Source organism: Malaclemys terrapin, chromosome 5 (genome assembly GCF_027887155.1).
Source record: "Malaclemys terrapin pileata isolate rMalTer1 chromosome 5, rMalTer1.hap1, whole genome shotgun sequence".
In the NCBI taxonomy this organism is placed as follows: domain Eukaryota; kingdom Metazoa; phylum Chordata; order Testudines; family Emydidae; genus Malaclemys; species Malaclemys terrapin.
In genome coordinates, this window is record NC_071509.1 from 110,893,626 (window position 1) to 110,918,494 (window position 24,869).

The following is a 24,869-nucleotide window of genomic DNA, read 5'->3' on the forward strand; positions in this document are numbered from 1 at the left end:
TGGAAAACAGTTGTAAGTAATATTTTGACAATGTAAAGAATTATACAAGTGCTAAATGTTCAAGAAACAAGACTGACTTGTATCCCAGGGATATGGTGAAGTACTAATCACCATTTTACAGATGGGTAATGTATGGCAGTGGGACAAGGCAAGTTGTCCAAGGCCCTACAATAAATCAGTACCACCCTGAAGTTCCTGGATTTGAGTCACATATTAATCCTATTGATCATGTGTTCTCTCCAAGTGGTCTTCAAAATATCTTTATTTTGATAAAAATAAAGACATTTATAATGCAGTATTATAATTAAACCCCCGACACATTGCAAATAAGTATCTACATAATGGGTCATTAATACAGCACAACTGACTCTTAAAATAGACTGCATTAGGTGGACTGGACACCTCAGAAGACTAAACAGGATTCCAGCATGCCTGCTATTATTGACAGAAATCAAGGTGATGTCACTAATGAGCTGAAGTTATTACTGAACACTTATCCCATGGTCTGACCCTAATTCAGAACAGATAGTATCCACACAATTTGTATTCATAGATTAAGGCCAGAAGGGACCATTGTGATAATTTCGTCTGACCTCCTGTCTAGCACAGCCCATAACAAAACTTCCAAAATAAGTCCAAGTATATATTTTAGAAAAATATCCTGATTTAAAATTTGGGAGTGATAGAGAATCCACCATGACCCATGATAAGTTGTTCCAATAAATAAATCAATCAATCTCTCTGTCAAAAAAGTAATGCATTATTTCCAATCTAAATTTTGTCTACCTTCAGCTTCAAGCCATTAGATCATGTCACACCTTTCACTGCTAGACTGAAGAGGCCATTATTAAATATTTTTCCATATGTAGGTACTTATAAACTAATTGATTCACCCTTTAATCTCCTCTTTGTTAAGCTTAATAGATGGGCTCCTTGAGTCTATAACTATTCTAATTGGCCATCTCAGCAGAGGGCCTGCAATGAATGTTTGGCCATGAAAACTGAAATAGCCTCATCTTAAAGGATGGTCTCTCCACAACAGTGATGGGAAACTTCTGCCTGGTCAGTATGCGTTTTGTAGATGAAAGAGAGTGCTTTAGCCCCTAGTGCTACACATCTGCCACTTATAAACACTAAATTCACTAAATGAAAAGAAATGAAGTGAATATAAAACCCACTGGATGTTTTAAAATCAATTTAACTTCTGTATAGTGCCCTATTCTGCAACTTAAGTGACTACCTGAAAATACAGCCTCAAAGTATTTCCGAAAGATTATTTATAAGCACATTTCAACACAGCTTACTGTATCAGTGTATAAACTTCAAGTTTATGTCTCATTGTAATGGACTCTCGACATTTCCACATACCGTAAGCCTACCACACATTTAAGTTACCGCCAATCCTTTCACTCAGGCATTGAGCCTAGATTAAGATGAAAGCATCTCTAACTATTGTGTTCTTAAAAGCACAATTACTATTAACATGGGTATTGGTATCAGATGCCTCTAGGCCTATCAGGAGGGCTACAAGAATCAAACAATACACATTTACAAATATTTTTACAATTTACTCAACACTTGCTGTACCTTCTCAATGCTTCCGTGAAGGTCCACCTCGAGTTTGTTCTTCTCTGCTCTAACAGTCTCCAGCATGCGCTGGAGTTTGTCTCTTTCCGCTTTTAATGAGGAACTCTGTTCCTCCAGTTGCTGAATACGTTCATTCTCGCCCTCTGTCTTTTCTCTCAGTTCACTCAGCAATTGATTCCTTTCACCAGAGACTAGGTTTAATTCTTCATTCAACATTTTTATCTATAAAAACATAAAAAAGAATACATACTCTTTGTATGAACGTTTGTAAAAACCCAAACGAAGTTACAGTATCCCCCAAATTTACCACTCTAATAAGCTACAGGAAATGGCACTGTGAACAAATTCAGGCAAGCATTCAGTCATACCATCTAACAATAGGTAGAGTGAACAGGAGTTTTATCTCTAGTAAAATTATAAGAAGTAACTTATTGGATAAGCGTTCTTTATCCTGGAAAGGAAAGCTAGGCAGCAGTCCTTGCTTTCTTGGTATCACACTTGCCTTCTCTTTTAGTTGTGTTGTTTCTTCTGTTAGTTTTTCTTCAGTCTTCAACAACTCCTTTTCTCTCTCTACCATCAAGTTCTTCTGGGTATCAACCTGCTTTTTCAGCTCCTCATGTAGATTTTCTCTTTCTGCCTGAATTTTTACAGACTGAAACAAGAATTACATGATGATCTTTAAGAGACTTCCTTGTAGTCTATCAATATCAAACCACAAAGAAACAATTTTGGTTATTTTAGGGGTTCTGAAAGAGAAAAGTCAGCGTACTCATTAAGTCTGCTGTTTGGAAACCCTGAAAATTCAGTTTATTCTCAGCTGACACTTCCCATGCTAAATTCCTCTAGGAATTCGAAAAGGACATTGACTCATCTTGCAAATACAATCCTAGCTAATTTTGCAAGGCAAGTGAGGACAAGGATAGTGACTGGAAAAAAGTATGAGTAGACTAGGAAGGATGATAGGTAAGAGGTTGCTTATCCAATTGTTCTCTGTAAGTATCAGAAGAGATAAAAAAAAATTCTTGATAATTTTGTTAGTCGCTTCTCTAAATTCATTACTATAGTACCTCTTACACATGGAATTTGAAGGAAGTCCAGCGTTGTTACTGGAAGCTCTAGGATTAAGCCTTGGCCTTCAACTCACTCACCAGCATTTGTAAGGCAACACCTTGAAATTAAATTAACTAACTTTATGGCATCTGTATGTTTAAGTCTGAAATATTTTTCTAAATGGAATTTGTTACAAACTGTACTCCGGTCATTTGCCAGACCACCCAGTTGGGTTGAAGGAGAGAAGCTGCTAGCAGGATAATATCATAAGAAATTTCTCATTCTGCTGCACAACTTCTCTTTATTCATCACTAATGGGAAGTTGCAAGCAGTGATTCCCAGAAATGGTGTGGGAAGGTTAACAGGCACTATGGTAGAGTAACAGGTAGAAATAGAAGTGCCCCACATACATAGCAAAAGCTTTGTAATTTTAGAAATAATTTGTGAATGAATCCAGTAGCCCCTTCCTACCAAAGGATGCCTCTACAAAGGAATGGAAGTGCACTTTGCAAAGTCTTCCTCGGACCATGCTCTGACCCACCATATTTCCAAAATGCCACTAGGGACTCCATATAGGGAGTCCTGATTCCAGGGATGTTCTTCCAGATGCTTACAGATCCATACCAACTGGTGTAGGATTTTAATTTCTCATCTGCAGCAGTGTCACGGCCCTGGCATTTTGGATAGAATGAGATCAACGTGCTACAATTGGCACATGCACTCAATAGGTTTGATATATATTTTTGGAGCTCTAAGAAGGCCCTCTTATGCCACAAACTTCCAAACGGGTGCAAAGGACTGGAACAGAATGGGAGAAGTATTTCATAGGAATTGTGGAAAGAAGAATTTACCTTGGGTCAAAAGGTTTCTGGAGCTATGACCTTTTCCTCACGACAACAGCAGTGTGGTTCTGATACAGATAGAACTTATTCTACACCATACCTTTAGGAGGTAATAGTGACTAGAGAGGCTAGCCATACACTTGTCTAATCCATCATCTTGACATTTTACCCATATGGGGAGTCTGATGTGCCTACCTAAACGAACACTGCTAGGGCCTGTTACCGACCTTCTATAGTTCTTGGTTGTGGGACTTCAATCAACCATCTCAGAGAAACTAGTGTAGCTGAGATCACCAGAACTTATTTATTTGATAACAACATATACAGGACAGGCTCCCACTGAGCTAGGCACTGTACAAACAGATTTGTTTCTCCTTAGCCAAAAAACAAAATTCGACCAGTTCAATGAACAAAGTTTCCTGATTGAGTTCTGTCTAGGTAGCACAAAGCAGCAGTGAGCCAAGGCTAACGAAATTCTTGAGCTCAACTTCCCATTTTATTAACACTAGGTGGTACAGACCCAGATGAAGAAAGGGTCCCTGCTTCTAGAGATCTGATCTTTTTTGCAGGTGCAATGGATGTTTCTTGACTATCTATCAAGCCCAAACAAATGCCTTCTAGGCCAGTGGAGGAATTCAGCTCTCTTTTCTGTATCCTTTATGTGAACTGCCTTGAAAGGCAGTACATTTGTCTTTACCCTGTAAATTATTTCCATTTCTAGCAAGAGGCTTTGAACTGTGGTTACACCCTGATTTTGGACAGAAGATAAACTGCTCATGCTTTGAGATGATAAACTAATCTCCAACAGGATATAGGAGCAAACATGTCCTAAAGGCAAGTTATTCCATAATTGCTCCCTACATCATCATTTCTTGTACCTTCTTCTGAAGCAGTAGGTATTGGCCACTGTCAAATGGCATACTGACCTCTACTGGCCATTGGTCTGACCTCATATGGTCATGTCTATGTTTTTGTTCATACAAACATCTGAGAGCAATTAAAGTGATCTAAAAGGATATGTACTTGAGCTTTTGTAAGTTAGTCTTCTAGGCATGCTCCCCATCCTGTGAGACTTGCTTCGACAGTACGTTGGAAGCGAATGGAGTGACAATTTGATTGGCTATCAGTATGTTAGTTGTTTATACCTGCACACAAAGAAATATTTGGACGCAAAATTTGGGTGTGACACCTAGTTTTGCATTGCATCTGGCAAGTGAGTGCATATCCTCAAAAGAACATTCTGGAGACTCACCCTGATGAGTTCCACTCATAGGATACGGATGCAGAGCACCCGCAATCCCAAATGCTAGAGACAATTGGCTATGGATGTCTACTACCAGGAAATAACTGATGTAATGAACGATTGGATCTTTTTGGTCAAAATTTTACTACCATGCTAAAGATTTACAGAATCATGCCCGTTTTCTCCCTGGGTGAATTGTATAGATAAGAAGCATTACCTGTTAGTCATGAATAAGGAGAGAAGCTGTGCAGCCGCAGAAGTATTCATAAACATCATTTCAACCCACCTTAGCGTATCAGTGTATAAACTTCAAGTTTTCTCATTGTAATGGACGTTCGACATACCTTAAGCCTACCACACATTTAAGTTACCACCAATCCTTTCACTCAGGCTTTGAGCCCTAGATTAAGATGAAAGCATCTCTAACTATTGTGTTCTTAAAAGCACAATTACTATTAACATGGGTATTGGTGTCCGATGCCTCTAGGCCTATCAGGAGGGCTACAAGAATCAAACAATACACATTTACAAATATTTTTACAATTTACTTGATGTTTGCTGTACCTTCTCAATGCTTTCGTGAAGGTCCACCTCAAGTTTGTTCTTCTCTGCTCTAACAGTCTCCAGCATGTGCTGGAGTTTGTCTCTTTCCTCTGTTAATGAGGAACTCTGTTCCTCCAGTTGCTGAATTCGTTCATTCTCGCCCTCCGTCTTTTCTCTCAGTTCACTCAGCAATTGATTCCTTTCACCAGAGACTAGGTTTAATTCTTCATTCAACATTTTTATCTATAAAAACATAAAAAAAGAATACATACTCTTTGTATGAAAGTTTGTAAAATCCAAACTAAGTTACAGTATCCCCCAAATTTACCACTAATAAGCTACAGGAAATGGCACTGTGAACAAATTCAGGCAAGCATTCAGTCACACCATCTAACAATAGGTAGAGTGAACAGGAGTTTTATCTCTAGTAAAATTATAAGAAGTAACTTATTGGATAAGCGTTCTTTATCCTGGAAAGGAAAGCTAGGCAGCAGTCCTTGCTTTCTTGGTATCACACTTGCCTTCTCTTTTAGTTGTGTTGTTTCTTCTGTTAGTTTTTCTTCAGTCTTCAACAACTCCTTTTCTCTCTCTACCATCAAGTTCTTCTGGGTATCAACCTGCTTTTTCAGCTCCTCATGTAGATTTTCTCTTTCTGCCTGAATTTTTACAGACTGAAACAAGAATTACATGATGATCTTTAAGAGACTTCCCTGTAGTCTATCAATATCAAACCACAAAGAAACAATTTTGGTTATTTTAGGGGTTCTGAAAGAGAAAAGTCAGAGTACTCATTAAGTCTGCTGTTTGGAAACCCTGAAAATTCAGTTTATTCTCAGCTGACACTTCCCATGCTAAATTCCTCTAGGAATTCCAAAAGGACATTGACTCATCTTGCAAATACAATCCTAGCCAATTTTGCAAGGCAAGTGAGGACAAGGATAGTGACTGGAAAAGAGTATGAGTAGACTAGGAAGGATGATAGGTAAGAGGTTACTTATCCAATTATGGTCATGTATATGTTTGTGTTCATACACACATATGAGAGCAGTTAAAGTGATCTAAAAGGATGTGTACTTGAGTTTTCGTAAGTTAGTCTTCCAGGCATGATCCCCATCCTGTGAGACTTGCTTCGATAGTAAGTTGGAAGGGAATGGAGTGACAATTGGATTGGCTGTCAGTATGTTAGTTATTTATACCTGCACACAAAGACACTTTTAGATGCAAAAGTCGGCTGTGTCACCTAGTTTTGCATTGCATCTGGTAAGTGAGTGCATGTCCTCAAAAGAAGATTCTTGAGACACATCCTGATGAGTCTCATTCATAGGACACTGATGCACAGTACCAGCAATCCCAATTGCTAGAGACAATTGGCTAGGGATGTCCACTACCAGGAAATAACTGATGTAAGGAACTCTTGTATCTTTTTGGTCAACATTTTACTATCATGTTAAAGATTTGCAGAATCATTCCTGTTTTTACCCTGGGTGAATTGCATAGATAAGAAGCATTACCTGTTGGTCATGAATAAGGAGAGAAGCTGTGCAGCCACAGAAGTGTTCATAAACATCATTTCAACACAAACCTTAGCGTATCAGTGTATTTTCCAGGCTATGTCTCACTATAATGGATTTTCCACTATTTTACATACCTTAAGCCTACCACACATTTAAGTTACCACCAATCCTTTCACCCAGGCAGAGTCCTAGATAAAGATGAAAGCATCTCTAACTATTGAGTTCTTAAAAGCACAATTACTATTAACATGGGTATTGGTGTCAGATGCCTTTGGGCCTATCGGGAGGGCTGCAAGAATGAAACACAACACTTTTAAATATTTTTACACTTTACTTGACACTTGCTGTACCTTCTCAATGCTTCCATGAAGGTCCACCTCGAGTTTGTTCTTCTCTGCTCTAACAGTCTCCAGTATGTGCTGGAGTTTGTCTCTTTCCTCTGTTAATGAGGAACTCTGTTCCTCCAGTTGCTGAATACGTTCATTCTCACCCTCTGTCTTTTCTTTCAGTTCACTCAGCAATTGATTCCTTTCACCAGAGACTAGGTTTAATTCTTCATTCAACCTTTCTATCTATTAAAAACATACAAGGAATACATATTATAATTTTGTTTGGTTTACAAATGTTCATATAAATAGTACCCCCCAAAGTTTACCATTCCAGTAAAAGTTACAGGAAACAGCATGGTGAACAGATGTAAGCATTCAGTCAATAAGTCTAAAAATAAAATTTTACCTCTCTTTTTCTTTATAAACACATAACTGAGTTGCCACACCAGATTACCTTTTGAAATGTAACTAAAATTGATAGCCCAACAAAAACATTTACACACAGTGGGCAAGAAATTTCTCTTTGACTTAATGTCTTTGCCATATTCTGAGGGAGACACAAGGTTGGTGAGGTAATCTTTTATTGGACTGACTTCTGTTGGGGAGAGAGAGAGAAAAAAAGCTTTTGAGCTTATACAGAACTATTCTTCAGGTCCTTCAGGTTCAGAAGTCAGTCCAATAAAAGATATTTCTTTGTTGGGACAGACTTGGACTTGACGTGACCCCTGAGTCATCTTGTATGCTCAGCCACCATAAACTAGGGAAAAAAAAAAAAAAAATTCTATAGTCAGGAAAATTTGGCCTTGGCTTAGACAGATAAAACAAAATGTCAGCTGCAGCATTACTAACAGGGATAGATACAGTTAAAAAAAAAATCTTGAGTTTCAGCAAAATTTTTTACTGGTGTCTGATTTTACTGGTGTCTGAGAGAGTTTCTTGGTAGAAGTTGCTTTTGAGGGTAAGTACAAATTATGAGGTTTTGCTGTTGCTAGAGAAAAAGCCCACTAGGGGTTATTTTGAGAAATTAGAGAGAATATTTTGAAAGAGCAGGGAGTCACGATCTACTGCTGATTAAGCATTCCTACCCTGAGAGTGCATCCCACCACCAAGTCATAAAAATAAGCAGACCTTGAGATGTTTTAACAAACTTTGAAAAATGCAAAAGATATAGGAGTAGGCAGGTCCTAGGCATGTGACCCTCTGTATAGTCATATTATGTAAAATGATTGATTAATTTTTTTTGCATAGCTACGTTTTGAGTAAAATAATTGGTTAAGGTACAAATAAAAGAAACACTCATTTTAACTATATACACGAATCAGAAGAAAAGCTAGTTGGAATTTAACTCTGAGAGACAGCTCAAGAACAAGCTGCTAGAACTTGGATACACTGCATGACACCATACTGTGCAGAAGCCGGAGGCCCAGACAATTCAATCCTGACTGGCCATCAGGAGAACTCAGTCTGCTTTATGGAATGGTGATCATTGGAATGCTTGGCATGTGTATTCTGTTGATTAATTGCTAATAAATATAGATTAAGAGTATTACTGTGTGAAGGCGCTTTTACTGGGAAAAAGGTCCCACTAACTCAGAGGGCCACTGGACCTGGGGAAAGGGGAGGGTCCCAAAATTGTTCAGGTAACCACCTCACCCACCTTTTCTCTCTAGTAACCATGTTGGTTCCAGGATATAACACCACTGCATATTTTGAAGGAATGAAGTTTCAGAATCGAAAGGAAGGAGAAAAAAAAAAAAAAAAAGAGTCAGATACCCAAGTTCATGTTCAACTGTCTTGTACTGAACTGATCTCTTTTGGAGTGTTTCTCTCCTGTCCATTGTCCTAACAACAGATGGCCACTGATGAGCTAACCAGAAGATATCACCCTTGCTGAAGGATACAGATTCCACGTAGGAAGCTGCCAAGTAGGTTTACTTCACTACTGACAGAATGTCCTTACCTAGAGAAAAGGCAGTCACTTTTAACTCACAGCACCATGACATTTTTACCTTTAAAAAGAATGAGTACTAAGTACTTCCTATCTCTTGTTCTACAAGGTCCTTTGGAAAAAAAGTTCCCATTTGAAGGAATGGATGCATCTTTGTGAGCATGACCACTGATGCACCAGCATCTGATTGCCTGCACTATAATTTACAGTTTTGTTATGCTTTTCTTCAACCTTAGTGTTATCTTTGAGGATGCAGTCAGTATAGAAACTACTAGATGACACAGGATGGGAGTCCTTAAACACCAGGAAGATATTTTCCCTGGGATTAGGCCATTCTTTTGTCTGGTTTAATGTTATACATAATTTTTGGACTCTCTCTGGAACTTCTTGTAAGCAACAGAGTTATTTATATTTTTATATAGGGCTAAGAAGCATAAATTTTCATTTTTATGCTTCTTAACCAAGTTCCGATAGTTCATATCATCTGTGGGGGACATCTCAATCACTTTCATGACAGACTGACAGCAAGCTCAGGATTTGGATCTTCCTATAGGAGCAAGCAGGAAGAGGATCCAAGGTATCAGGATGAAGACAGTTGTGAGGCAGATATTCAGGAGTGCTCAGCATCCAGCCAGCTCCCATTGTCCTGAAAATATGCCAAAGACTTTTGAACTTCACCCATAAGAAGTTATTAGTACTAGCAAAGATAACCAAAAAGCTATTTGTCCAGTACGTTGTGTAAGTGTTCTTTATCCTGGAAAGGAAAGGTAGGCAGTAGTCCTTGCTGTCTTGCTACAGTACTTGCCTTCTCTTTAAGTTGTGTTGTTTCTTCTGTTAGTTTTTCTTCTGTCTTCAACAACTCCTTTTCTCTCTCTATCATCACATTCTTCTGGGCATCAGCATGCTCTTTCTGACATTTCAGCTCCTCCTGTAGATTTTCCATTTCTGCCTGAATTTTCAAAGACTGAAACACAAGACATTACATCAGGGGTAGGCAACCTATGGCACGTGTGCCAAAGATGGCATGCAAGCTGATTTTCAGTGGCATTCACACTGCCTGGTCCTGGCCACCAGTCCGGAGGGCTCTGCATTTTAATTTAATTGTAAATGAAGCTTCTTAAACATTTTAAAAACCTTATTTATTTTACATAAAATAGTTTAGTTATATATTATAGACATAGAAAGAGACCTTCTAAAAATGTTAAAATGTATTACTGGCATGCGAAACTTTAAATTACAATGAATAAATGAAGACTTGGCACACTACTTCTGAAAGGTTGCTGACCCCTGCACTACATGATACTTAGACTTCACTGTATTCTATCAAATTGGAACTATAAAAAAGGTGTAAGCACAACTGCTCAAGGGTTCTAAAAGAAAACATACCCATTAAGTCTGCTATCTGAAAGCCATGAAAATTCAGTTTATCCTCTATCAATACCTCCCACCTCTAAGGATTCCAGAAGGACACGGTGGCTCTCTTTCTGGAAATGTAATCATTGCCAATTTCAAAAGGCAAATAAGAATATGGATGTACAGTTAAGACAAGCTAGTAAATTTGGGTACTAGGAGGTTGCCTTTCAGATGGCCTTTCAGTTGCCTTTCAGTTGCCTTTTCTGAATATAATCAGAAGAGATCGCTGAGTCCATGCTCCGTGACCACAGCAAGAATTTTCTCAAGCTCAATGTTCTAACGCTGGGTAAGTAGCAAAGAGTCTCGCACCAGTACACTTCATGGAACAGGTACATATGTACTTACAGTTGCTGTTCTATTAAGATCAACATTTGAATGGAAGAATAATTTGATTACTCGGGTCTGTGCACTTGCACCTGTTGTGTGTACAAAAGTATCTCAGCACTTTAAAGCTTGAAGCCATTAATATCCATCAGGAGTTCTACTCTGCTACCCTACTGAAATATTCGGGCTACTCCAATTCCCCATTCCTGTTAAAATCAGTGATTCCAGTTCAGTCTTTGGTAAGTTTCCCTAAAACTTATTATTTCTGATCAGAGTTTAGTGAACTTATAGAAAATAGTTTGTTATTTTGCTTCCATTAACTTCAGAATCTGATTTTCATCACTTGCAAGGTGAAGCCTTTCACTAATACCTGCTTCCAGACAAGGTAGGATTGATGAAGCCAGGTACAACACAATCACAGATAAAACAAAGCATCAACTTCAGTATCTGCTGCGTACATATGCTATGCTTTGAGAGATCATGGCATTGTTTTACTTCTAATATTACAGGGGGGGGAAAAACGTGTTGCCAATTGGTTTCCTTCCTGGGACTAACCTCTCCCCTAATCCAACTCAACCTGGACTGAATTATCCAGGAGCTCAAATCTCCGGTTACCATTAAGCATGGATTATTCTACACAGTTGTATTCAAAGTTAAATGCAGAATCACTGTTGTTATATGCTGTTATAGAAACTAAGTGTGTACTTCTACAGTTGTAAGAACATTTGTTAACAGGTAGAAGAACGTGCCTAAACACTGGTGCCAGAGTCAAATCTGGATTGCCCTCTGGTGACTGCAAAACACAACCTATGGTAATTGGGGGAGTTATCCTGGCCAAGAGTCAGTTTCAGGAATTCAACTGTAAAGCAGTTTAAACCACTCTGAACATTTGCAAGTAAATTTAAGTCCCAAAGAGAGGTTTGAAACGTACCCTCTCTTTGTTTTCCTCTATGTCCATCTTTAACTGGTCTCTTTCTGCTCTAACACATGCTAGACTTTGCTGAAACTCCTCTCTCTCTTGAGTAACTGAAGAGATCTCCTGCAGCTGTGGACATATACGTTCATTCATTGTTTGTTCAATATGTTCTTTTTCCGCTAGTAGTTTGTCATGTTCACAGGAAACACGAGTCAGGTTTTCAGATAGCTGAATGACCTAAAAGGAAAACAAGAATTGGAATGATCATCAAGGGTATAGCACACAAAAAAGCTTCATTAAATTCTGTGATTACTTTAAGTGAGAAAAGTTTTTTTTCGACCTAATATACCGATTTTGTTACGAAAAATCCATGTTTGGTGCACACTTCACAGGAATGATTTACCGATAAGTTCATTGGTTTGTTACCAATAGTGTTTTTTATACCATATTAAATGAGATATTTCCTTTATTATTAAACTTTGATAGTAAAACAAAGCAACATTTGACAGATTTCATCACAGCCTAATAAAAGTTTTCAATAGGATTTATCTGAGTAGTTTATGGGTGAAAAATCAACAGTCCAATTTTATGGCCACATGAAAGTGGTTTATAGTTAGGCTTAGAAAAATTCAATTTTTATTTTTTATATTGACAGAAGTTTATTTTAAGCATTTTTTCAATTTTTACTGATTTAAATGTTCATAGTTTCAGGAAATTGTGGGGTATGCATCAGACAGTAGTGCGGAGGATCAGACAGTTATTTAATGACAGACATCAAGATTCAAAAAGCTAAATCTTTATAACCATTAAAAACAAGTTGCCAACATCACGTCAAAATCTACAAAGTAAATATCCTTAAATCAAAGTAATAAGTTCTCAAGCAGCATTCGTCTTACTTTGCTTAGCTGTAAATTTTGATTGACTTTTTGTTGGTTTGTGTGTGAAATAGACGTTTACTGACATTTACTGATAAATATCTAATCCATCCAAGCCTGTTTATAGTTTTACACGCTACTGTCAGGCATATTACCACAATAGATGTATGCATCAGAATTAAAAAAGCTCCTAGAAACTTGAGGTTTTCTATGATAGCCTAAGCGTTTGAGGCTCAAAAAGGACTTTTTAAAATAGTTTAAAGAATGTTTACTAATATGTAGGCATTTGATCCAGAACTACATCAAAAGATTTCCTCCATATAGTTTAAGAAAAAAAAAAAAAAAAAAAAAAATCTAAGCCTTGTCACACATATTAAAGGGTGAAATCCGGGCCCCTAGCGAAGTCCATGGGAGTTTTAACATTGACTCATATGGAGCCACAATTTCAGCCCAAAATTGTTAGTTACACTTATTTACTACAATTCATATTCAATTTGTAGCTGCGAAGTTAGCTATATTAGAAAAATGCCCTTTACAGTTTTCAGAAGTACCCAAAGTACCATGTTGGGCAAAGACATATTTTAGTGAAGTTACAAACTGAAATTAGGATTCCACAGATCATAAATTTGCTAAATACAAGTCTGCAGAGAACACAGAAGGCAGTGTTAAACAAATTTTTAATATGATAAGTTACATCTTACCTTCTGGTTAAGCTCATTAATTGTTTTCCCTAGCGTCTCTTGAACTTTGGAGAGCTGAGTTTCCTTCTCTGAAATATTTCCTTTCAACTCCTCGATAGTTTCCTGATGCTGTTTGAGAGAGCTATAAGCATTTTTCAGTTCTTCCTGAATCTCTGCATTCTTTAAGCAAAAGACATGAAAAAAAGATTCGTTGAAAGTGAACATTAAGTGTTCTCTTAAAAAAAAAAAAGTACTATGCCAATGTTCATAAAGATACTTTAATTCTTTTAATACAATTTTAGAATTGGACTACATTTCTTACTATTGTAATTGGTTCCTGGATAGTCTCTCTGAGCTGGTCCCTCTCTATTTGGAGAGTCTCTTGTGTTTTCAGATCATCTCTTTCCTGTGCTACAGTTTTTGTTTCCTGACAATCATGAAGTTTGAGCGCTCTGAAAACTCTTTTCTAGATTCATTGGTTTTCAATTCCTCCATTTCATGCAGCCTCTACTCTTCCTTCAAGCCAATTATTTGTTCTTGCTGAGTAGACTTTTGTTGTAGCTGTTGGATTTGTTTTATTTTTTTTTAATTCGAAGAGAAAAGTCAAAGCAATTCTTTAACAGCTTATTTGGAGAGGTCGAAGACTACAATATTTGCATATTGGATGAACTATTTAACTTTCATTTATGGCACTGAATGTGACAATGCCAGAGTCAATATTTTGAATCTCTTAAAGATATTAAATCTTTATTGCCATTTATTTTTCTTAATGGAAAAAAAGACATTTATTCATAAACCAGGTAAGTTTTTCTATTATGACAACTGTTTCGTAACGGAAGAATCTAAAATTACAATTTTTAAAAACAGGTTGGCCGGTTTGCATTTCTGGTAATACTGTACCCACATTTACATCTCCCAGAGATGGCTATGATATAGATGGCATCTCATTGACATCCACTTATACTTTACTGTAGAGAAGATGAGTGACAAGAATCGATTTATTGATGAAACAGTTTAGTTTTCTAAGGTCTAGAACAGGGCAAAAAACCCACCAGTCTTTTGGGATCCAAGAAGTACCCAGAATACAATCTTTTCCCCATGAGCTGGCTGGGGACCTCCTCTGTTGCTCTCGGTTTCAGAGACCAAACTTTGTGAAGCAATATGTTCTTATGAGTTGGGTCACAGAGGTGGGTTGGGAAAGTGGAGGGAGGTGAATTGCATAACCTACCCCTCCATTACTGTGCTGAGCAGCCACCTGTCTGACTATCTTTCCAAGAACTTTCAAAGAGGGATAGGGGCTCCCTAAAGGGAGGAAAAGAGATATGGTCAGGGTACTGTCCTCAACTGAGCAGTCAAAGGGTACGTCTTCACTTACCAGAGGGTCCGGCGGCAGGCAATCGATGTTCTGGGATCGATTCCGGAAGTGCTCACTGTCGACGCCGGCACTCCAGCTCGGCGAGAGGAGTACGCGGCATCGACGGGGGAGCCTCCCTGCCGCGTCTGGACCCGCGGTAAGTTCGGACTAAGGTACTTCGAATTCAGCTACGTTATTAACGTAGCTGAATTTGCGTACCTTAGTCCGAAGTCGGGGCTTAGGGGGGACCAGGTCAAAATTATTGCTTCATAGTCAAAAAATGTCTAGTGAGAATTGCCTGCTGAAGAGGATACTGACTGGTGACATCAAGGAGGCCTAGATGTCTCTTGGAAGTGTCCTGTGACCTCTGCTGAAAGGAAGATCTGAAGTAAGGTTGAGGTCCAAACTGTTTCCTCTTTGTTGCTGGGGTGCAGACCCCCAGTGGATGGAGTCACTTGGGAGATTTTAAGGTGCGCACAGTGTCTTCTGTTTTCTGAGATAAGACCCTTCAAAGGGAAAATCTTCAGTTGTATATTGCCAAAAGTGCTTTGAAATTGTAGCTCGAGCATTGAAGCCTACAAAGGTGGGTGTACTTTAGAAGCTTCCAACAAAACCAATGAACAAGGTGGCTGGAATGTCAGAGAGGAGATCGGAGCACTTTGTTCCTACAAATGTTGAGGGCACTGACAGTGCTGCCAGTGCCAAACGCATTGCAGCTGCCATTGCAGGTGTAACAGTGGAGAGTCCAGTAAGGAAGGCACAGAAGATTCATGGCATTCAGTAAGGACTGTGGAGTCAGAGGCACTGAGATAAGTAGATGTTAAATGACATTGCCAGCTGTGCTGACAGCATCTCAATCAGGGGTGCTTAAGAAGGACTTGTAAAAGGTGAAGACACCAGTCTCAGCAGCCCCCGGAGGCAAAGTGTATGATATTGCCCCAGGAGGAACTAGTGAGTGCCTATGCCTATGAGAGAGAGGCTTTGATACTGCACCAAGGGACTTGCTGGAAGCCTTCTTATGAAGTGAAGGCTGGGATTTCAATTGCCTGTCAGAGCTGGAAGGATGCTTGGGACACTTTGACGAGGTCACTGAAGAGGACAAAAAGCAGCACTCATCTCCAGATTTGTGCTTTGAATCCAGAGCAGCTGCAGGGGCATTCTTGAGTTAGTCTTCTCATGATCAGGGTCCAGTTCTGAAGAGGGATGAATTGCCCACTTCGTAAGAGGAACTTTGAAGTGGAAATCCCTCTGTTTTTACATTCTGATAGGGAAGGAGGTACAAATAAGGTCCATCTCCCTCACATGCTCCTCACCCAGACAAATTAAGCAGCTTCTGTGCCTATCTGTGACAAAGGCCACACGCATGGGCATGCTGCTTAAAGACTGGGGATTTTTTCCATACCAAACCCACAAGACTACCTAAACTAACTTTTACTATTGAACTAACTATACACAAAAACCAAGATTAATTGAAAGCTGGTGAACCAAAGCCAATAGTTACTGGGCGCACCAACTCTCACCATGAGCAGTGAGAAAAAAACAGAGGGAGGTAGCAGACATGTCCCTTATATGCCCTTGCCTCAGCACATGAGCAGAGAAGAGGCACATCTGTTGCCTAGTGGAACTGCTGGCAAAATTGATGGAATTGGACACATGTACACCTATACTGGAATGTATATGTGCCCAATTACTTAGAGAACAGTTAACTCCTTTAGAAGGAGAAAAAGGTCTTGTGTTTTGAATGCTGTTATTACTCTTCAAATAAGAGATTAAATAATATCAAATGCTGGTGAAATTTGGAAAAGAGTTATTAGGAAATCAGACTTCTCAATAGTTACCGGTGAAGTGCATTCCTCACACTGTTTCTTTTCCACTTGCAGCCTCTCCAACTTTTGCAGCAATACAGTCTTTTCTTGGGTAAGAGACAAGATTTGTTCTTGTAGCAAAGGAAGTTGATCACTTTCTTCCGGGTGTTTAATATTAACTTTTTCTTCAAGGAGTTGGTCTCTCTGTAAAGTGACTTGTTTTAGCTCCTCAGTCAGCTGCGATATCTAAAAAGACAAGGTATCCAACAGGATAGCATTCATTCAAAGACTCAGAGAAAAAATTAAACATGAATGACATTTATTCACTCTGCTATTTAATACCAAGGCAGGAATTTGACCCCAACGAATGATAAAAAGACCTGGACCACCCTTCTTTTACACCTCACTTGCTCAGTCACCTTCCACAGCCTTACCACAATTTAGCTAACAGATGTCCTACTACTACAACATCTTGTTTGAAGACCTGATGATCTGAAGAATATGGGAAGAGCCAGAGGAGTAAATGGTAGAGGTACAGCTCCTAGAGGGAGTTCCCTTCTTGATACCAGTTACTGACTAGAAGGTTTCAAGGACAATGGTTAAGATGAGGAGATTGTGCAAGATAGGCATTGGCGACCTATTTTCACAAATCTAAAATTTTAAACCAAGATGTGACTTGACAGTGTTATTTTCAAATTTGATTTGACATCTTACCTTGAGCTCTAGCTCACCAACAGTTTCTCCTAGAGTATCTTGAACATTTAGAATCTCAGATCTTTTCTCTGAAATATCTTTCTCCAACTCCTCAACAGTCTTCTGGTACTGCTTGAGAGAGCTTTGCGCATTTCTCAGTTCTTCCTGTGCCAGGATGTTCTTTAGTACAGGAGGAGAATTATACATGTCAAAATGAACTCATGTCACATCAGTAACTATTCTGTTGGAAGAGGTTTTATTACAGGTTCCTTTTCCATCTTATCCTCCACCATTCCTTATCTTTCAATACTATTTCTAGGCATTTCTATAGCATTCCCCACCGCTTCACAATTATTCATTTTGATTAACATGAGTTTCTTACCGTTGCAATTGTCTCCTGTATATCCTCCTTGAGCTGGTCTGTCTCACTTTGAAGAGTTTCTTGTTTTTGCTTTAGGTCATCTCTTTCCTGGATTAGAATTTTGATCTCTTCTTGACTTTCATGGAGTTTCTGAGCAATTGTCAGTTTCTCCATCCTCTCGGCCTCCATTCTAGATTCATTAGTTTTTGATTTCTCTTTTAGTTGCTCCATTTCACTCAACCTCTGCTGAGCTTGACTGAGCTCTTCTTTCACACCAAAAAGTTGTTCCTGCTCAGCAGTCTTTTCTTGCAATTCTTGGATCTTGCTGGAGAGCTTTAGTTTGTAAGAAAGTCCAAGCATATTAAAGGTTATAATGGAGAGTCAAATACTGTGTTCAAACATTCTTCCCCAACCCTGTATGTATTTGCCTTTTAATAGAAAGCACAGTTTTCATTAACTGACAATTGCATCCTGTCCATCCTAGTTCCTGGATTACATTCTTGCCCAATCTAAATAAAAAAGTGCATTCCTATATATGACCTCATGCATCAGTTTCAGTGCCAGAAGTCCAAGATTTAGAGCATGATGTATGGATACATTAATCTGTTGAGATTTTTAAGGCTACGTAGAAATTGTATTTTTTTTTAATTATATATATATATGCGCATATGCCACTGACCATTCTTTTGGCCAAATTCCCCCTTTCTATCATTGCATACTTTTAGCAGTATAATAGGATTATGGATTTTAGCCATAGAGGACACTAAAGCATGTACTAATTCTCAAGTTTGAGACCTTAGTTTCTATTTTTTTTAACTGAACAAAAAAAATCAACCATGTAGCAGTTAGAGGCGCTAAGCTGGCTCCACTCTGATCAACTTCAGTGGGAATCAGGGCGGAGGCAGGGAGGACGGGGGATAACTGCTCAGCATATTGCAAGATGGCCTGTCCACACAACCAGGTTAAAGATGAAAATATTTTCAAGGAAGGACTGTGGGATGGGATGGGAAGAAGAGTATGATATATGAAAGAGGAAGCAGATGTTTCGTCTCTGCCGCTCAAGAATCTGTCTGACATCATAGTTCTACGGCACAGCTCTTCCCATTAACTTCAACGGGATATTGACTAACAGACTGCTTTGTAGTGAGGGCTTACAGAGTGTTTAATATGTAGTTAAAAAAAAATCCATTCTTCATGAAATACTGCCATAGTGCTAAAATCATGGTGCTACTACACATTCATGTGAGCACCCATGCACTGGCATTGGTAAGCTGCACTATTGCACACTTATCTTTTCATGACCTTATTTAGATGGGCTGGTTTATCAGCCAGGTGGCTCCAATGGCTAATCCTGTGTGGATCAAACCCTTGCAAAACTGTTTGTATAAAGAGGTGAGGAGTTTAGCAAAGTAATAGGCTGTAGCAGTAAAGCTTTACCACGTTCATTTGCTGCCTCTCATGCTGTGCACAAATCCAAATGTGAGGGAGAGGAAAGGCAAAAAGTTTTACCCTAGTCCCCTGATATCTGCAGGATTTGTTTGGGGAAGGGAGAAAAGGTATACAAGCCTGGTGATCCATTTACAAAACAAAAACAAACCCAAACTGTATAGAGTGTTTAGGAGAAAAATCTAAGTTGTTCTTAGGTAAACAAAAGAAAAAAATCCATATATTTCAAACCAAAACACCCCGTCTATTGATCACAATATACTATATGGTAGGCCTTCAGCTAGTAAGAAAATACTTTTCAGATTAATACATCTGTTTTATCCTATTTTAGCCTTCAAAAATAGCCAGTACCAGCAGGTAAGGTGCAGTAAAGGCCTTTGTGAAATACCCAATTATAATCTATAATGCCCAATTATTATAGAATCTTCCATCACTGATTATGGAAGCTATTACAGGTATATTTGTGCAACTTCAGTTTAAGAGTTTCTCAAGGAGAACTTCACTATGAGTGAGTTGTTCTGTGACTATTCCATACAAAGATGGAAGGCACTAACCTCTAGTCTCACATTGTCCACAATTGTTTTAAGCTTTTGGGCTTCGTCAGATAGATGTTCTACTTGGTGTTTCATTTGCTCACTTTGTTCAGATGCAGCCAACCATTTTTGCTCAAGTTCTTCATGGTGGCCTTTGAGCTCTAGGTACTCCTGATCAGCCTTTACATACTTCAGTTGGGTACTGGCTAGGTCTTCTTTTGATATTCTGATTTCTTCAGTCATGCCTTGAAGTCTAGCCTCCTTATCAGACACTTCAGAGAGCAGTTTCTCTCTTTCTGATGTTAATAAACACAGTTCCTCTGATTTTTCAAATATCTGCCAAGGAAACCGGAATATTAGTGCATGTACTACAGTAGCTACATCCCCAAATGCAAAGGCAAGAAATGAAAATAGGCTGATGAAAGCTGTATCAGATCAGTAAATGGTTATGAAACTACATTTTGCCCAGGCAACAGTCAAAACTAAAAAAAGAAAGAATGCATACAAGAATGGGGTTTAAAACCTGCTTCTTTCAACTCCCTTCTCTAACCGCTTAAAAATTCCTTGGGCTGCCCCCAGATAAAGATATTTAAAATATATAAGACATGTCTGTCTCAGAAATTTAGGTGGATATTCCTAATTAGGGAGTCCTCTATAAATATTCTGTTAAAAAGATTTTATAGGTACAATAGCCTATTGTTATTCTCTAATTTGGAGGACTTTTTGGTAATCACGGTGCTATTAAAGTTTGAAGACTTAATGGGATGGGTGTTTGTGATCAGGATTCTATGGAGGAAATGTGCCTTGGATATTTTTAAGTGCATATTTTGGCATGTAAACTTAAACAAGGCATTTGTTGTATATTGTATCAAAACCTTAAAACAAAATGAATTATATAGGTAGTCAGTTTTCATGCATGTTTGGCTGCTGCATGTATAGTCTACTTATAAAGTGAAAGAAATGCAAATGCACACAACATTCAAAAGGTGATAAAAAGATGCCTGACATCAAAGATTAAAACCTTCTCACTAACTAGATGATTCAACCAATACCAAACCAAATAAATACTACTTATAACTATGTCTAACCTTGTTAGTGGTGTCTTTGGGACAACCATTTCTAAGACATCATGCAGGAGAAAATAAATCCAGTTCCTGGTATGAAAGTCGCTGGACAGGTTTCAATTGCCTAACCTTCCCTTAAATATAGCTCAAGGAATTTATCTTTACATAGCTTTTCTAAGGATTTGTAAGTGTTTGAAGATAAAGAAGTCGTTGCTTTAAAATTCAATATTTCATTCCTATCTAAGACAGTGGAATCCTGTTCAGGGTCATGAATGGCATGTCTAAGTTTAGGGTGTTAAGCCAAAGCTCCAAATCCCACCTCAACCCTGTCCTGGAGTGTCACCTCGAAGTCGGATTGGGCAGTCCAATGGTTTTATGGATTACTGACAAGTCACTAAAATGTGTTTTAGAACTTGGAAAAAACTGGATGACTTCACATTTAAGTTTTGAAATATAAATATTAAATAAATGTAACATCCCCTCTCCCCCCCCCAAAAGTTATCAATTTGGTTGATCTACCTTTGTTCTAATCAAGGTTTGGGATATTTTTGACAGTATGTATGGCTATCCAGTAACCTTCCACCAATATACCAAACCTCTAAAATTCAGTATAAAATAGTAAGAAAACATCTGAAAAAAGGAAGGCTTGTCTTAAGCTTAAGAGCCTCCCTAGAAAGTTTCATATACTCGTCACCAATGCATATACTAAGGCAGTCAGAGCATCCTTAATATTTTTAAAATATATGCAGATCACTTAAGCAGCAGCATGCATGCACAGATGACCTGTTACTTTAAGTTCTTAAGAGAAAAATACATGGGAAGGGGTGTGTGTGTGTGTGTGTGTGTGTGTGTGTAGTGTCACACACTTCATAGCTTCCATAGGATGAGCTTGTTGCACACCACAGAGCCTCCTTGCATCCCTCAATTCCACCCCACAAGCCTGTGTGCTGCCTTCTATCTCCCTCCATTTCAGGAGCTCTCTGCAACTCCCCACAATCTCCTCCTTCCAGGGGTTTTGGAACCCCCCCCCCACACACACCATTCTCCGTTCTTCCCATACCCAGAGTGCCCCCGATGTCAGCAGGTCTGTGCACACTTTTTTCCACTTCTTCCCATTCCCCCACTCCTCACCATGGGCTCTATATGTCCCCTCCTTCCCCAAAGCTCCCCTCCCACAGGTGGGTCTGTATGTCCTGGTTTTCCCCCATACCTGGGTCCCCCATTCTCCCTTCATGTCATGGACTATATGCATGCCCCCATTCCCCCAACCCCATTTTTCTGTCTGGGAGATTACATACAGACAGTTACTGTCGAGTTAGTGTAAGGCCTTCATAATCTCAGCATATTATTAGAGCAAGAGGTTTTGAATTTTTACCTGTTTCTGTAGCATCTCAACTTTATCAGGTAAAGATCTGAATTCTGATAATGTATCTACTTCCTTTCGTAAAACTGTGTTCTCTTCTAACACTTTATCCAATTCATTTTTTAAATCGGCTATCTTTCTTTCCAATTCCACAAGAGACAACAAATCTAGAGTTTGAAAGATTTACATTAATAAAAAGCTCCAAAGAAGGGGGAAGAAGAGATCCACTTTGATTGTTTAATAGGCAGAAGATGCACACATTGGTTGAGAGAACATTACCAGGTTTTAAACAGATTTACTTTTTGGACTGATTAAAATCAGACTTGTTGACCATGAAGGAGGAGGTCAGGCTGCCAATTAGTTATTTTATCACTAGTTGTTTGGATCAATCCCAGATTATTGTAAGACAACTTCTTCCAAATATAAAAAAAACTTTAACTTCACTGTTTATTGCAGTATGTAACACAAAAATCCTGTCACATGAAGTGTGTGGGAAAAACTGAACATAGGAATGTTTTAAGCAGTTGATGTGTATAAAAAAAAAAAGCAGTGATCCCAAGCTGGTGAACAATGAAGCTTCTAAATACTTGAATGAAGTAAAGCTCAATAGCTATTGCTCTATACCTTCCCCTCCCCTCTCAACCCCCCCCCAAACTATTAATGTACACTTGTATAGGTTACTATGTCAAAACACTACGAAGTGGGGAGATCTACTAAGTCATTCAGAATAGACTTTTTGTAACAGTACCTTTTGGAACTTTACCCTCCAAGAGCGAGGTTAGCTTTGTGTTTTCTTGAAAGGCAGATTGTAGCTCTCTCTGTAAGTCAACTTGCATTTTTTTGTAGCTCACTTTTCCTGCTTCTAATTGACTTTGATACAATTGAACATCCTTTTCCATTTGCTTGTAACCATTTAAGAGCTCATTCTGTATGAAAAGAGAAAGATTATTCTAGTCACAGAAGTACTGTGACAAATTAAACTAGGCATTTAATAGTAAGCAAAGCTCCTTTCGCCACTGCTGTTGACAATACTACAATCTTCCTATCTCTCAGAATTGTCCAGTATTATCTTTAACTTCTCCCCACATATCTAGCTGGTCATTAAAGTCTTGTTGCTTCTTCATCAACTCTTAACAAATATCAGGTCTTTCTTTATGTACTAGCTACTAATGCTTGCCTTCCATCTGGATTACTGTAGCCTCCTCTCCAGCTTGATACCTGTGTCAGTCCCCACAAATTTGTCTGTACCATTCTGAACAAATTGATCTTTCAGGCCCAGACCACCTCACTCCCCTATAAAGTCACTCCATTTGTTTATCCTGCCCCTTATAGTATCTTGTCCTTATTCTCACTTTCAAATCTCACACCTCTGCCTTCACCTTCTTATATTTCCCCCCCTTTTTGCTCCACCAATAACACCAGCCTCAATGCCCCCCTTCCTTCCATCTCCCATTCCTGTTCTTTTGCTTTCTTTCATGCTGCTCCCAAGCATGGAACACCCATACAGCCGCAGTGTGCCAGGCCTCTACTCTCCTTAGTCAAATTCTTCCTGAAGTCCTACTATCCAGGAGTCCCACAATTATAAAAAACAAGTACAAGGGAGATTAATTAGTAACTTCCCCTGAGTCTTGTCTTTCCAGATTTGTTCCTTGACTAGTCTCTCTGAAACAAGGAGAGCCTCTATAACAGTTTCTTAGACAGCCAGAAGCATATCACTTATGCTGAAATAATAAGTTACTTGCCATTTTCTCTTTTAGCTCAAGATTTTCACTCCTGAGAAATGCAGATTCTTTCTTGGCATCCATGGCTACAGTTTCAGTATCAACGAGAGACTTACTCATTTGTTGAATTTCATCAAGTAGTTTATCAGAGTCTCCCTGTAAGAACGAGACAGATATTAAACACAAATAACCAGAAACTATGATAAAGCAACTATGATCTTGTTAGGATTCCCATGTAGCCAAGTAAGTATCATACTGGCTTTAAGAGTCCTAGCGAACTTGTTGTGTTTAAGTGCCATAGTAGCAGGAAACTTTTCCTGCGAAAAATAGAACACATAGCAGTTTATCTAGTAATCTTTCTTAGATACATTTACTGATATATGCAGTATGAATTGTACAGTAACTCCTCACTTAAAGTCGTCCCGGTTAACATTGTTACGTTGCTGATCAATTAGGGAACATGCTCGTTTAAAGTTGTGCAATGCTCCCTTCTAATGTCGTTTGGCAGCCGCCTGCTTTGTCTATTGCTTGCAGGAAGAGCAGCCCGTTGCAGCTAACTGGTGGGGGCTTGGAACCAGGGTGGACCGGCAGCCCCCTATCAGCTCCCCACTCCCCTAAATTCCCTGTGCAGCAGTTGCCCAGCAGGCTATCAATTGCAGCTGTCCCTCCCCGCACTGCCATGTGCTGCTCCTGCCCTCTGCCTTGGAGCTGCTCCCCGAGACTCCTGCTTTCTGTACAAGGGGGAGGGAAGGAAGAGGGGGGCTAATGTCAGGGTGTCCCCCTCCCCCCTGCTCCTGCACCCCACTTACCCCATCTTCCATAGAGCAGGGGGCACACACTAGGGCTCAGGAGGGAGGGAGCTTGCAGCAGCTGCCCTCTCAGCAAGCTGATCTAATTAACAAGGCAGTGTACTTAAAGGTGAAATGTGCATATCTCCCTCCATTCCTGCTGCCTTAGAGACTGAGAGAGTTAACCCTTGAGTGCTCAGCCAATTGCTAGTTCATCATCTAGCAGTAAGGGAAATATCCCACCCTCTGATTCCATCTCAACCAAGCTTCACAATCATCATCACTGTGTACCAGTATTAAATTGTTTGTTTAAAACTTTGTGTGTGTGTGTGTGTGTGTGTGTAAGTAAAAAAATATAGTCTTTTGTCTGGAGAAAAAAGTTTCCCTGCAACTTAACCCCCTCATTTACATTAATTCTTATGGGGAAATTGGATTTGCTTAACATCGTTTCACTTAAAGTCACATTTTTCAGGAACA

General features: G+C 39.0%; 1 protein-coding gene across 1 annotated transcript in view; it reads right to left on the reverse strand.

Annotated features, from left to right (window-relative positions):
- CENPE (centromere protein E) overlaps positions 1 to 24,869 on the reverse strand; it is an 85,827-nt gene that overhangs the window by 30,086 nt on the left and 30,872 nt on the right. The window contains exons 20-34 of the mRNA XM_054028869.1: positions 23,626 to 23,760; positions 22,632 to 22,809; positions 21,896 to 22,050; positions 19,478 to 19,792; positions 17,499 to 17,810; positions 17,138 to 17,296; positions 16,457 to 16,669; positions 13,286 to 13,444; positions 11,725 to 11,946; positions 9,862 to 10,020; positions 7,130 to 7,351; positions 5,787 to 5,936; positions 5,287 to 5,508; positions 2,090 to 2,239; positions 1,588 to 1,809 (exon numbers count right to left, since the gene is read on the reverse strand). Coding sequence (XP_053884844.1) covers positions 1,588 to 1,809; positions 2,090 to 2,239; positions 5,287 to 5,508; positions 5,787 to 5,936; positions 7,130 to 7,351; positions 9,862 to 10,020; positions 11,725 to 11,946; positions 13,286 to 13,444; positions 16,457 to 16,669; positions 17,138 to 17,296; positions 17,499 to 17,810; positions 19,478 to 19,792; positions 21,896 to 22,050; positions 22,632 to 22,809; positions 23,626 to 23,760 — 2,973 coding nt within the window. The remainder of the gene's footprint in view (positions 1 to 1,587; positions 1,810 to 2,089; positions 2,240 to 5,286; positions 5,509 to 5,786; positions 5,937 to 7,129; positions 7,352 to 9,861; positions 10,021 to 11,724; positions 11,947 to 13,285; positions 13,445 to 16,456; positions 16,670 to 17,137; positions 17,297 to 17,498; positions 17,811 to 19,477; positions 19,793 to 21,895; positions 22,051 to 22,631; positions 22,810 to 23,625; positions 23,761 to 24,869) is intronic.